The following is a 13,996-nucleotide window of genomic DNA, read 5'->3' on the forward strand; positions in this document are numbered from 1 at the left end:
CACTTAATATTTAAGAAATTTAGACATAACATTTCTCTTTTGTATACTTTTGATACTTCAAGCGGTACTCACTATCAAAAGAGCTGCTCCCAGCAGTACGGCCTTTATTTTCACATCAAGATCGCGCGGGAAACTAATACCAAACATATCAGAGACGGTGAAGAGTTCTCGACCAAACCCGCTCCATTGTTTCTGGATTACACCGACGCGATGCTTCTCATCCATAGATTTGACCTGCAAATTTGGTCATTTATGAATAATCCTAAAGATATTATTTTATGCATAGCTATCTGCAGATGTTCGTAGAGGTTTGCAAATAAAGCTTTGAAATGTACCTTGAAGCTAACGTCTATGCAAAACCGAAGGATTGGTCCTTTTATTGTTAATACCGGTTCGCCAGAAGCATCGCGAATATAGAATGTTGGTCGCCAAAGACTCCATTCTTGAGTAACACTGCCCAACAGAGTACTTCCAGAATATACTTCTATAGTCTATAAAAAATAATGTCAATCATATTTATTAAATCATCTACTAGAAGCTACGTTATACATAAAAGAGTCAAATATTTTTTTGTCAATAAATAGTTTTAATATACTACGATATTTATTAATCTTCTAATTTCAAATAAAATTAAATTTATTAGCAATTTAATTTTTAATAGTTTATTTGACGCGCGCGCGTGTGTGCGTGCATGCGCGCACTTACATATTGTATCTGAATTAAGAAAAGTGATATTGTAAAAATAATTATATAAAATAAATTCTTTCTTTAATGAAAGTTAGCCAAAGATGAATAGAATTACTTGCGATTTCTAACGAATCAAGCAAATATTTAAATACAGTGTGGCAAACTTTTTGTCAAACGTAAAGCTGGCAGATGGCACACACATGTGCAGAAGTTAGTGACTGTAATAAATACAGATTAACGGTTCTCAACTAGTTTTTATCACGCTCTTATTATAATAATCATATTAAATTAGACATTACATTTTAAATAAAAACAGATTTTTAATTTTTAATGTATTTATTTTTTTTATTTTTTTTTCTTGTCAAGAAGTAAAAAATTTTTAAGATTTATATAATATTGGATTATAATAAAAGTAAAGCATAAAAGTTTAGTAGTACATTTATTTTTATGAGAAATGGTTCATTATAAAAATTAAGTAATGAAAATAATGATTATTTTTATGAAAAATATGACATATTCTGAAAGACAGAACCTGCTGATAAACCTATCGTCAAGATGGCAAATGGTAGGAGAACAAAACGACGCGTATATCGTTAAATAAATATTTGTACACATATATATAATAATTGTCTTAGAATTTCATTAAAAAAGCGCTACGAACTTTTATTATCCAATATAAAATTAAAGATATACAATTTTAAATAGTTGTAAATGATTATATGTAATAGCAATCTATTTACTTTTTAAAGGAGCAATATTGATTTTAGAAACCTTGAATAATGCAAAAAGTGGAACTAAGTGAAAGTTCTTTTCTTAAGCGTTTTTGAAACAGTCTGTGCAGGAAACAGATACAATATACGTAATAAAAAATCTAACAATAAGAGCAAAATTACCTGTAAATAGCACGGACAACAACAACTGTCGCACCTGAAGGGTCGTACTATGCGAAGAATTTGCTGCCGGTTTTGGTCGAAGATATCAAATTCACAGGGACGGTACTTGCTCAAGCACAATCGTGCACAAACGTCCGATTCTTCGGCCACGTAGAATACCGTCTCGCCATTAAGATTTGTAATGGTGTACCTGTTCTTAGTCTCCCATCCAGTAAAAGCTAAAGCAATACACAATGTTGTACATGTATAATAATATAACTATTAAAGTAAGTTTATCTCACACACACACACACGCGCGCGCGCGCGCGCGCGTGTCTCTCTCTCTCTCTCTGTTTCTCTTTTGCACAGGCCATCTATTCGAGGAATTCAGTCGTAAATCGCTTCGTCAAGTTGTGCAGATCTGGAGAATATACACAAAAGAGGAGCGCTTTATTTTTATCTCTCAGCAAAGCCGAGTGCTCACCTTGAAGCAACTCAATTTTCTGGTTCACGAAAAGGTAATCAAGGTTCATAAGGTATTGCAAGCCGGCGGGATATGTCGTACTCGGTGGAGACCAGCCAACTGAAAGTACACAAAGGAAAAAAGAAAACGATAAACAGTGACGTTGAATTACCATGCTATAATATTTACGAATCCGCAAATAACGATAGTTAATGTAAATTTCTTAAGAAATACGAAAATATAATTATTCTTAAATAATCTGACCCCAAAAAAAGACGAAGATCGAATTGTGAGTAAAATCAATATAGATTTATATAGACATTATTTATATCATACATATTAGCTCATGATTATATTTGTTGGCAATGCCAGTTGAATGATATCAGAAATACCGTAATATCAGTAATATACTCATAATATTTTAATAATATATATTCGAATAAAATTAATCGTTATCATTATTTAGTAAGAACACAAGTAAACATATACATATGTTCCCTGTAATAGATGCATAACACAGCGCAAAATACACATTTAAGAAATAATCGTGCCACACCTCCGCTCTTCGTCAGTGAGAAATCTGGTATAGCCCTTCTTCTTGGGTTTGTAACATCGATCTATCGCACTTTGAAAGAGAGTTTTCAACCATCTACGGATTTGTACAACCTTGATTTTCCATGAGGTCTCGAAGTATTCGGATTCCATCGCAGAATTCAACATGTCTTAATATCACTCACAGATTGTATTTTTATACAGCGTTGGACGCTTTTTTATTAATGAAATTAAAACTGAAGTATTTATTAAATTATTTATTAAACTATAAAAACTTCACACTCTGTTGCTAAGTCTAATTCTTCAATAATTCAATAATTGTTGTCATCACCAGTTTTATTCATTCTTTTATCATGATTATTAACTAAACAGAAATACTTGGCTCTCCTTCGAATTCTCAAATTCGATTTAAGCACTAATGAACACTCTTTTCTATTTGATGTTATTAATAAATCACAAATATTATAGTTAAAAATTTTAAAAATTTTAACACTCCTCGATATTTATTCACTTATATTCATGCAACCTTCTAATCTTTTGTTTAAAAGTTCTTGTTACCAGTTATTCGATACTGATTGTTAATTTTATGAAAATATCACAGCGATCTTCGAGACGCGTCTGAGACACCAGCACTCACGAACAATTAGTTATCACATGATTACTTTAATGCGCTTTCTCCACCCTCGTTGAGGCTTGATGAAGATAAAACTTGTGTACTTTTCCGTGGCCACCCTCGTTTCCTTTAGCTTGGATATTTTCCTTTTTCGTTTATCATCCAGAAGATAAATACAGAAAACAATACGTCACTGAAATCGCAGACATATGGAAGTGACCATCTTCAGTACTAAGAATTTCTCTTTCCTTCTCTCTCTCTTTCTTTTAATCAGAAGAACCCAAGGATTTAATATTTTCAAATTAATTAAAAGTTTACATGAACAGAAAAATTGTTAGCAAATTGTGCAAATTCTGTTTATAAATATTCGACCATTTCTCTCATAGTATTTCAATTTTCTTTCGTTTTTTTTTCAAACTCATTTAATTTCTTACTTAAACTCTCAAAATATCATTTTATTCTACTACTCTTCCACTTTTCTCCTCTTTCAGGTGTCACAACCAAACAGGTAAGATACTTGCTGTGTACTGGTTAAGAATCAAATAATCACTCGTGCGACTTGTCGCTTATCAGAATATTTCCACAATTCAAACACGTGGGATTATCTTGTATCTCGACGAACAACAACACAGACGTGAGGAAATGTATATATCCGAAGGTTGAAAAGTTCGGCGCCATCGTTACTTGCGCGAATGATAACAGCGAATGTGACTCTCTGGATGACGGCACCATCATCAACGAAGACGATTATTATCTACTTTATACTGATTCGTCGTGCTCTCGGCAAACGGTGCTCGCGACTATCCGTCCACGTGTTGCTCTTCTGTATAGATTGCATGATATGATAAAATAGCGAGCTTGAGTTTCCCGTGGCAAACTGCAATTATAGATGACAAGAGCAATGTTTGGCTCATGATTGCTGATGGAGAATCACGAACGTACTCCAATCGTGAATATCATAATTAAAGCAATGGAGCAACACAAAGTAGACAGTTTCGTGCCAATAGCACTTTTGAAGTCAGTCGTGTTATATAATCGTTAATTGATCATGATAATTATGCTTCATTAAAATTGCGATATTACATACATATAATTATTAAAAAATTGTAATTCCAAAACGCAACATTTGTGATACATGTATGTGTAGCAATTATATTGATACATATGGTAACGATTTAAAACTTGACAGTGAAGTTGACATTATACATATATTATATTTTACAAAGAAAAAAACACAACTTAACATGTCCGAAAAAGCATCAAAGAAACATTTTTATGTGTAATCGTAAATTCGTGACAAAAAGGTATATTTTATATAAATTATCTTCTTTAATTGTGTTATCACGTTGATAAAATGATCAGGTTGAAATCTTAGAAATAGAAATTGTACGATAACATTTATATAAAATTTAGCTTTATATCAATCGTGATAAGTAACTATATACATAATGTTTATATCTTTTTTATCTAGATACTTATGTTAGTTACTTAACTAGTTATATTCTTGGCTACAGAATTACTCGAAAACAAAAGCATCGAGAAATGCTAATCCTGTTAAAGCGAACTCGAGGATTGCAAATGCAACTACCCTAGAGAATCGTCAGCCAACTGAATTTTCTTCATCTTTATCTAGATTCGAATCGGGTTCATGATAAGAAAACGACAACGAAACGGCGATAATCAGTCTGAATTACCTGCCATCGTTGTTTCCGTTATATTAAACTGATTCTATCAGCAAATTAAGCAAATGTTTACTTTCTATTTACATTCTTGTTAGGGAATTGCGATAAAGAATCAAGTCCGCTGGAATTTAATTAGTTGAACCACATGTTTGTATATTAATTTGTATATTAGTGCAAATATCAAATTCTTATGCTTCGTATGCTTAGCTTTCGCTTAAACCTCGAAAACACTTAGAAGAGAAATCCCGTGCGATTGACGAATTTTCAATTGTTACCTTGTTCTGGTTGTGGTGCCGTTGCGTGCAACGGCGGAGGATTCGGCGCAGGATATTTTTGGCTGTACATTCTTCTTCTTCTTCTTCCGGCTTACCCTGATCCCGTCTGCGAACAAAACAAACACGAACTTTCAGGTCAAATGGTCAGGGTTCTGTATACGTTGCATTGAAGAAAAAAGAATTATTTCAGAAATAGATAGACGGGAAAAAAGTACAGTGCAACACACGTCCTTGAACAATGTTACGGATTGGCGTTATTACGTCATTCACGCAATTACGAAAGAAACCAATAAAATCAATATATTATAAATATCTTTTTTTTTATTAAAAAAGGTACTAAAATGAGTTTGGGTACTAGCCCATATCGCCTTGCAATGTCGAAAAAAACAAATTTGCATAACACATTGCCTTAACATCAGTCAAACAAAAATGATATGGCTTCCAAACAAAAATTACAAAAATAACGGAACAAGTAAAAATACAATAATTATAAATATGACTGAAGACTATTCCAAGGAATAGAGGTGCCGTGTGCATGACTTTTCTACCGACAGAGAGAGAGAGAGAGAGAGAGAAATCAAGAGCATTAGTTCCTCGACAAGTCGGCCGATGACGGAAGCTACTCTCTTGCATGTACAATGTATGTATTTGCCGCGATATCGCTTACATATGCTATTGTTTATGTCGTTGAAATTGTTAGGTCATCGTCCGCGCGTATCGCCTTGTAAAGATCATTTATATTGCATTTATGTGTGCATTTACATACACACATGAGTGTCATGTCAAAAACACAAGAAGACCATGCTTCGCCGATAATACTTTTTCTCTTCGCTAATAAGTATCCTTTGTTTCGCGATTTGTCCGCCTAAATCAATGGTAACGCAGTCATCAAGAACGACCACTACGACTGCTGGAATCTTCCTCGATCATTCATGAAAAAGCCAAACATGCATCTCGTGGATCACGATTGCTCACGAGTCTCTACTGAAATCATGAAGTTGTATTAGATAAACTCACTCTGAGTAAGACATTATCGCTCGTTGTGGAATTTATGTGGCAATCAAAGTTTAAAAACGAATCATTATCAGTACATAATCGTTGCATTGGATTTTAAGCTTTGATTACCTCGACGCACATGCAGGTATACACGTCAATCACGTGGGCAATCTATTAATTAAATTATTCTTTATTTTATTCGTAATTTAATAACGAATCTATTAATAAAATCCGTAATTTACCCATTAATTGCTCACACTGTTGTGCAAACAATACAATACAAATAAATTGTTTATATAAACTTACGAAAATGTTTATATCGTAAAACTATTGTTGTAACATATACAGGGTGAGGCATCTAAAACAGGCCACCTGAATATCTCGGCTGTTATTGGTGATAGAAAAAAATGTGTCAGACCAAACTTGCATGGTTTCGAGGGACACATAATTTGTTCTAAATAGTTTTTTATTAGGTGGTCGCGTAGACGTCATATGAAGGTCAACTTCGTTTTTTTAAATGGTATGATATGTTTTTTTACGTACCATCTAGTAGAGCGTTTGAAGATGCGCACATTGATCTACGGGTCAAAATCATTCAAGGTCACTGAAGGCCAACTGCAAGGGAAAATAATTTACTTTATATTGCCTAGAGTTCTCTGCTATTAAAAATACCGTAAACTCAGAAATGAAAGTTCTAGCCCTTAGAAATTTTTTCTTTTTCCGCGAAGTTCTGAGTTGTTGTTATCATTATTTTTTATATTGCCTAGAGTTCTCTGCTATTGAAAATACCGTAAACTCAGAAATGAAAAAGTTCTAGCCGTTAGAAATTTTTTCTTTTCCGAGAAGTTCTGAGTTGATGATATCATTATTTTTTATATTGCCTAGAGTTCCCTGCTATTGAAAATACCGTAAACTCAGAAATGAAAAAGTTCGAGCACTTAAAAATTTTAGCCTTCAGTGACCTTGAATGATTTTGACCCGTAGATCAATGTGCGCATCTTCAAACGCTCTACTAGATGGTACGTAAAAAAATATATCATACCATTTAAAAAAACGAAGTTAACCTTCATATGACCTCTACGCGTCCACCTAATAAAAAACTATTTAGAACAAATTATGTGTCCCTCGAAACCATGCAAGTTTGGTCTGACACATTTTGTTCTATCACCAATAACAGCCGAGATATTCAGGTGGCCTGTTTTAGGTGCCTCACCCTGTATTCATCCCGTTTTTTAAATGTTTTTAATAATGTCGGTTGTAACCGTTCATGATTAAAAACAGTAAAAAACGAGACGAATATATATTACAACACAGTATATTAGAATCTGTGAAAAAGTGAAAGAAAATATTTCGAGATATAATCCAGGTACGAAACTTGACGAGTGCCTTCAAATATCCTTTGTTTGTTATCTGAGACATTATTTCACTCGACTTTGCTCAATGGTTGTAACGGAATTCCAGTGCATCTCGTAAATCCGGAGCAAGACGAAATCACCTATCGCCTACGTCAATTGGACGTACCCCACGTGGGTACATTACATCGGATTGTACTACTTTTTAATAGCCTCGAATGAAGGTTTTATGAAGCCCAATTGACGGTTTCCTCATACGTTTGTTTCGTACGGCTAATATTTTTTTATCGTTGCAATTTCTGCAAATGACACGTTGCAACGAGACTATAAGACTGTTTATCGGAATCCTGTCCGTTGTTCATATCTGACATTGACTACCGGAATATTATCTGCGTTTGAGGAAGTAATCGTTTGAGAGATAATTCTAGACAAAATACCATCAAAATATCAAATTTTCCAAGAGATAGTTTCCGGATTTTTCAAGACTTAGAACTTCTTAAATTGTGGATTAGATAAATAATAGACTTCAAACTATAGATATTCTAATTTTTAAATATTGAATAATAAACTTTATATTCTGAACTTTCGGTCCTCTTAATGAAATGCCATTTCCTTATTATTTTTTAAATGACAATTTTTAAGCAACACTATCTCATTTATTTAGCTTCCTCGAATATATAAAAATAAACAATATTATGGGATACTTGTTCACTCTTTATAACTTATTCAGTTGGTAATACATTTAATCTTATATAAATAAAAAGATAGAAAAAAGTATATATTCAAATTCTTCAATAATTTTTGCCGATCGATTCAGAAATATCTAAATATCTAAACGGCGTGATTTGTTTTCAACATTTTTGCATGATTCTTTTTAGCATTATTTGTTGTAATAACTTCTTATATGTAAACACACAATACGCATGATATACATATATATTCTATATTCTAAATTCTAAATTCTTCCAATACGAAATTCCAATAAGAAAGTTTTATATGACAACTTTATATGATATATCTAATATATAATACATATAAAATTGTACAAAGTAAACTTGTATTGCATGATTTCTCTGCGCTAAATCTGATGCTAATTGAAACTGACAATCAATAATAAAGTTTTTCAATCCATTCGTTATAAAGCACCATTTAAACGAATACTTTTATCTCCGCCTTGACGAAACCACATGTCTCTCCCGTACGCAATGCAAACCTAGATTAGAGGCCTCGAACATCGAAAAATCACTCGATTCGAGCGTGGAGATTCGTGACTCATGCTCTTCTTCAAAACGTGCCATCCGGTTACTGTGCTATCGGTATCTCTTAAAAGTCGCCTTCAGCTTTTCCAAGGTGTTTATTCATCGATCGAATATGACCCCGTAAGCTATTATTTCAGCTACTTGTTATCATGAATGAACGCCTCGATAATGTTCTGGCGCGTATCTCTGATTAGAATCGGCACACTCACGAAGCAGAAATACGAATGCAGATCTGCTTACTGCGCGCCAGAAATTGGAATTCACTGAATTCACGTCCAATCTGCGAAATGCATTGACAACTGAACAAGAAGATGCATAAAAGTCGACAGAGATCGAAAACTTTGCTGCGGTGAAACATATTAAAAAACATTTCTTAATCTCCGACTGAACGTAATCCACAATTTATTAAATATTCACGTATTTGTATATGAAATAAAGCAAAATACAATCGTATATTGTGATTCGTTTAAAAGCTAATAATCAACATTGAAGTAATTAACAGAGACTTGTAATAAATGTTACAGAAAATCCTTGGAAATTTCTGTTGGGGATAGTTCTCCAAACTTATCGTATTTTGAATCAGTTTGAGAATAACCGTGAAATGTGTCCGACAGAAAACATTTCCTTCATTCTTTTCTTTCCTTCCTTTCCGATCTTCCCTTCAATTCAATTCATTCAATTTTTCGCATTGTTTATTCAAAAAGAAAAAAAGCGGCATCAAGTGAACAAGCAAACAAGGCAAACAAGGAAGAAAGCAAGAAAGCAAGTAAGTTCAATCACCGGTATACAATGGTCAAGCGAAGAGTGTGATGCATTGTTCAGTTATGTACACTTTCATCGGCCAGTGATGTCATTCGTTCCTCACATGTGTGAGAAGAGAGTCTGGCATACCGCAAGGTCGTGCAAGACCAGGGCCGGCCCGGCATTATCTTGCCACCCTGAGCGACCGAATTCTTCTCTCTCACAGTTGCAGTTACAACAGACTCAATCGTATGCTCCCGCATGTATTTACCCAACTGTAAAACTGTCGAACTGTAGAAAAGTAAAGGAGGAGAGGAGAACGACTTCGTCAGAGCGGTGAATTCGGCCAATTTAGTCATGTTCTTACCACGTAAGCGTTTAATACAAAAATAAGTCAACTCACACACTAAAAACCTAAAAAAAAAACTAAACTAAAAGAATTTGCGTAATAAACGTATATAATTCTATCAAACAAGATTATCTTTTAGTACAAGATAATATGACGAAGAAAAAAAGATGTGTATATAATTTTATATTTATTAATATATATATTTTTATATAACTGTAGAATATGCCATCTTCTTCACACTTCTCTTCTTCTTAGACAATTTTATTTCAGATTTTTAAAAGCAACTCCCAATTAAGTCTTATCTCCATCAATCGTCTTATTTTACGCGAGGTGGAAAGATTCAGTTTTTTGGAAATTATTGTCGTACCTGATACGGTATGAAGAGTGGACAATAGTTTTGCGAGCGAGCATCTTATCTAGTCGTTATTGTGTGCTGCTTTTCACTATCTTAATTGCAATTACTTCCAACTGACCTGATTTAATATTTTGGAAACGCGAGAAACAAGCAGACGGCGATGACGTCAAGAATGTCACGCGAATAATGAAAAACTGCAGTTACAGTCGCATCATGAGCATTATTTCCCTCTCTTTGTAAATCACACGTGTTCTCCTTTGTCACTCTATATGTAGAAATCGTCCGGTAAACACACACTACACACACGTACACACTTGCAGGCTACGGCAAGCAGTAAACGACGTGCACTTCCGTTTTTTCAGGGAAAAGAAAAATGACAAAGTGAAAGAGAGAATACGCTGCTCTCCGAACGTTTTTACAACGTGATCGTGTAGGCAACTGTCGTAAACTTCATGCAGTTACTGCAGAATGAACTGACTGATTGACAGTACAAATTTTCCGCAATAATGCACTGATGTCATTAATTTAGATCTGAGTAGAGCTGATATAATTTAGAAGTTGAAGTTACGTCATCCTTTGATGTTACAGAGCAATTCTCGCTTGTTCTATTTTGCAGAAATTATCATTAAAACCTTGGATATTTAAAACCTCATGAATTTTATTATTCTCCGTCGAATCACGATTAATCGAAGAATCTCTCTTTGAAAATTAAAAACTTAATCATTAAATAAAATTTTAAGTGAATTTCAAGTATTAAAATTAGAAATTTCGACGAATTCTCGAACAATCTATATCTCTAGATATAGATCGCTATCATACACGTAGCACATGTCTGTGTGTGTGTACATTGTACAAAAAGCTTCTAATAAAAGCTTCTAATGGAACAAGAAAAAGGATCACGATGAATCTATCTTTCTTTTCTAATTTCTCCGTCGAATAATACGCGAGAAAACGCGTTATAATTGTTTGCTGCTCGCGTCCCATACAGCATTGCAGTAATATTGCAAAAACGTTGCTGCAAGCTTCTGTATTGTATGGGACGAGCTTTTTTTCATTGTCTGATTAAAGGCCATCACGATGGCCACGAAGCCTCGGAATAAATTCGGAAACGGACACGGTGAAACAAACTAACGGGCAACGGAAACAACGGGAAACAACGCGAGTCTCGTCTTGCGGCAACGCGTGCTTCTCGCAATTTTTCGCCGATTTCAACCTGCCAATTTGCGTTATTCATTTTGATCGCGACTTTAAATCTCTCTCGCTTTAATACGGAGTGTACGGACGGAGGAAGCAAACTGGGACGAGAGAGCGGGGAAGGAGGAAGAAGGGCGAGGAGGAAAAAGATTTCGAAATATTGATTTAACTGAATCGCAGTCACGGTTTCGCGAATTAACAATTTCTCGAACGATACATGAACTCACTTGAACTTGAGTAACATGAAACAGATTAAGGAATAATAATAGGAATTAATTAAAAACAAGAAGTCTCTGGGTTAAATCAGCCTTCCTCTCGCGCGTGATAGCACGAAATCGCGTTATCGCGCGACGACCGATGATCACGGAAATAGTTGGTCAACGTGCGTTCGTCAGCAGGAATGTAACGCGCGTGAGATGAGTCAGTCACAGTCAGTGGCGATTATGATATAGAGTCCTCGCGTCCTCGTGTATGCTTGCGTACGCCAAGCGAGAAGAAAGCGATCGCGTGGTGGTCCGCGATTAAGCTAAAAATATCATCGACGTTCTGTGTCTAAACCCATCGAAGTGGGACAACCGATACAAAGATATCTATTTTCTGCATTTTATTTTACGTTATGCAATTTTTCTATGCTTGCAAAAATATTTCGATAAAATATACATTTTGCGCGAAAATAATTTTTTCGGGTTTTCAGATTTTCGGAGAAATCTGAAGTTGTCGCGGCAATTTTGTGATTTTCATCAGATCGTTACTTTAAATAGATCTCTGGCGTAGGAAAATAGTTCCGCATAATTGAAATAAGTCGCGCGCTACTTTCGTACGGCTTGACGTCACGACTCATTTATGACACACCCTACGCAAAGGGTAAATTAGTTATTGTAATACATTCATTATATATTATAATTATATATTTATATTATATATGTAATTATATAATTATATAATATTTGTATTATATGATTATGTATTATATATTTGTTATTTATAGAGTTACTTGCTTATTTATAATTATTATTTAGTAATTATTTATAGTATTTGCTAGTTATTTATATTTATAGTATTCATTTATAGTTTTATGGTAACTTATTTTATTCGCAAATATTTCTAAAATCATATTGCAGTTTAGTTATCATTACAATTATAAATTACAATTATGATGCATTTTTGTTTACTTTCGGGACACAAAGAGAAAAAGATATGTCATCACAATATGTAACATCACATTCTCGTTCCAATTTCATTTACGTTTAATACGTAATATATGGATATGTGTATAACGCTGTATCATTTTTCAATTATTGCATTTCATGCTTTTATGTTATTTCGGCACTGCGCTGTGGCTGTTGGTCCATCATTCATCTGTCCTCGACGAGTATCGACTTTGAAATTTTTTATCCATTTTCACAGCTATTTGCGCATCTTGCCGTGTTTATCCGGTCTAACGTAACTCCGGTAAATTACGAGTAATCACGCGTGCGCGTGAACGTGAATGACGGCATTATACGCTAGGTGTGTGTACGTACACCGTACACTCGCGTGTATAGCGTACATCCTACACACGAATACAATGAAACGCAACTCACTCAACTGCTCCTTGAAAACCGACAAGGTCGTGGACGATGTTGCTCGGTAGATGAGAAAAAATTGACACTCGTGTCCAGCGATGAAGGAAGAAGGCACCTAAGCGGCTTGTCTTCCTCGCTTCCGCCTCGGGATCTCGAATCCGCGTGCTTCTCTTATTCGCACTCTTTCTGCATTTAGAACGAAACAAATATATATCCGTGCGCCTCTCCGAAAAGGAAAACAGGAAAGGCCGGGAGTGTGGGGAGTGCAAATTGAAGAGATCTATGTAATTCCACCGCGACGACGGTGCGCGATTGGTCGAGACGATCTGGTGACTTTAGTTACTCCACTGGAAACGCGACTTGAAGTCGCGCGCTTTTCCGGTCAGCTGGATCGCGCGTGACTCGATCACGTTGATTGTTGCGTTGCAACCGGTTGCAACGTAATGATTTCATCCAGAATATTTTGTGGTTGTTGATTTATGGATGATTACACTTTCTATTAATCATCTTATCTGAATACATAAAATATCAGAGAAAACTGATTTATTTTGATCGCATAATGCGATTTACGTGATTTCTCACTTTGTGAATCACAAGTTAACGATAATCAAAATGATCGAACAGGTTGAGTCATATTTTGATAACTTTATCTTAGTTCGCAAAACAAGAATTCCTACAGTCTTTCACTAATTTGCTCGACACAAAAGGACTCTTGCTTTCATTGTTTAATCACTTCAATCATTTGGACACGACTGCTTGCGATCATGAAATAGACGCAGGAAGATCTCAAAACGCAAAGTGTTGGACATTTTCTTCTTCCTCTTGCTTATACTTTATCAGACCGTTCAGCGATGAAGTTACCCGGCATTTTGCACAGAATCGTGAATAAAAATCGCATAACCTGAAACAGCTTTCAGGATAACGATAATCGTCGTCCGCGCAGTTGGACATCTGGTAACGTCTAGGGTGCGCGACGCGCACGTGACGCGTTCGTTCGAAGAAAAGCCTAGCGGTGACGGCGACGGTGGCGCTAGCGGCGGC

At 35.0% G+C, this 13,996-nt stretch overlaps 1 protein-coding gene across 4 annotated transcripts in view; it reads right to left on the bottom strand.

Moving 5' to 3' along the window:
- Positions 1–13,909, bottom strand: part of LOC113562491 (phospholipid scramblase 1-like) — a 16,802-nt gene extending 2,893 nt beyond the window's left edge. The window contains exons 1-6 of one of the 4 annotated variants that reach the window (XM_026972103.1): positions 12,974–13,269; positions 5,145–5,250; positions 2,044–2,142; positions 1,581–1,798; positions 336–491; positions 73–234 (exon numbers count right to left, since the gene is read on the bottom strand). In XM_026972103.1, coding sequence (XP_026827904.1) covers positions 73–234; positions 336–491; positions 1,581–1,798; positions 2,044–2,142; positions 5,145–5,214 — 705 coding nt within the window. In that variant the 5' untranslated portion in view covers positions 5,215–5,250; positions 12,974–13,269. Of the gene's footprint in view, positions 1–72; positions 235–335; positions 492–1,580; positions 1,799–2,043; positions 2,143–2,578; positions 3,939–5,144; positions 5,251–10,314; positions 10,334–12,973 lie in introns of those variants that run through there. The other 3 variants (XM_026972105.1, XM_026972107.1, XM_026972106.1) reach the window with 3 other exon arrangements.
- Positions 13,910–13,996: the final 87 nt, after the last annotated feature.

This window comes from Ooceraea biroi, chromosome 1, assembly GCF_003672135.1.
Source record: "Ooceraea biroi isolate clonal line C1 chromosome 1, Obir_v5.4, whole genome shotgun sequence".
NCBI lineage: Eukaryota > Metazoa > Arthropoda > Insecta > Hymenoptera > Formicidae > Ooceraea > Ooceraea biroi.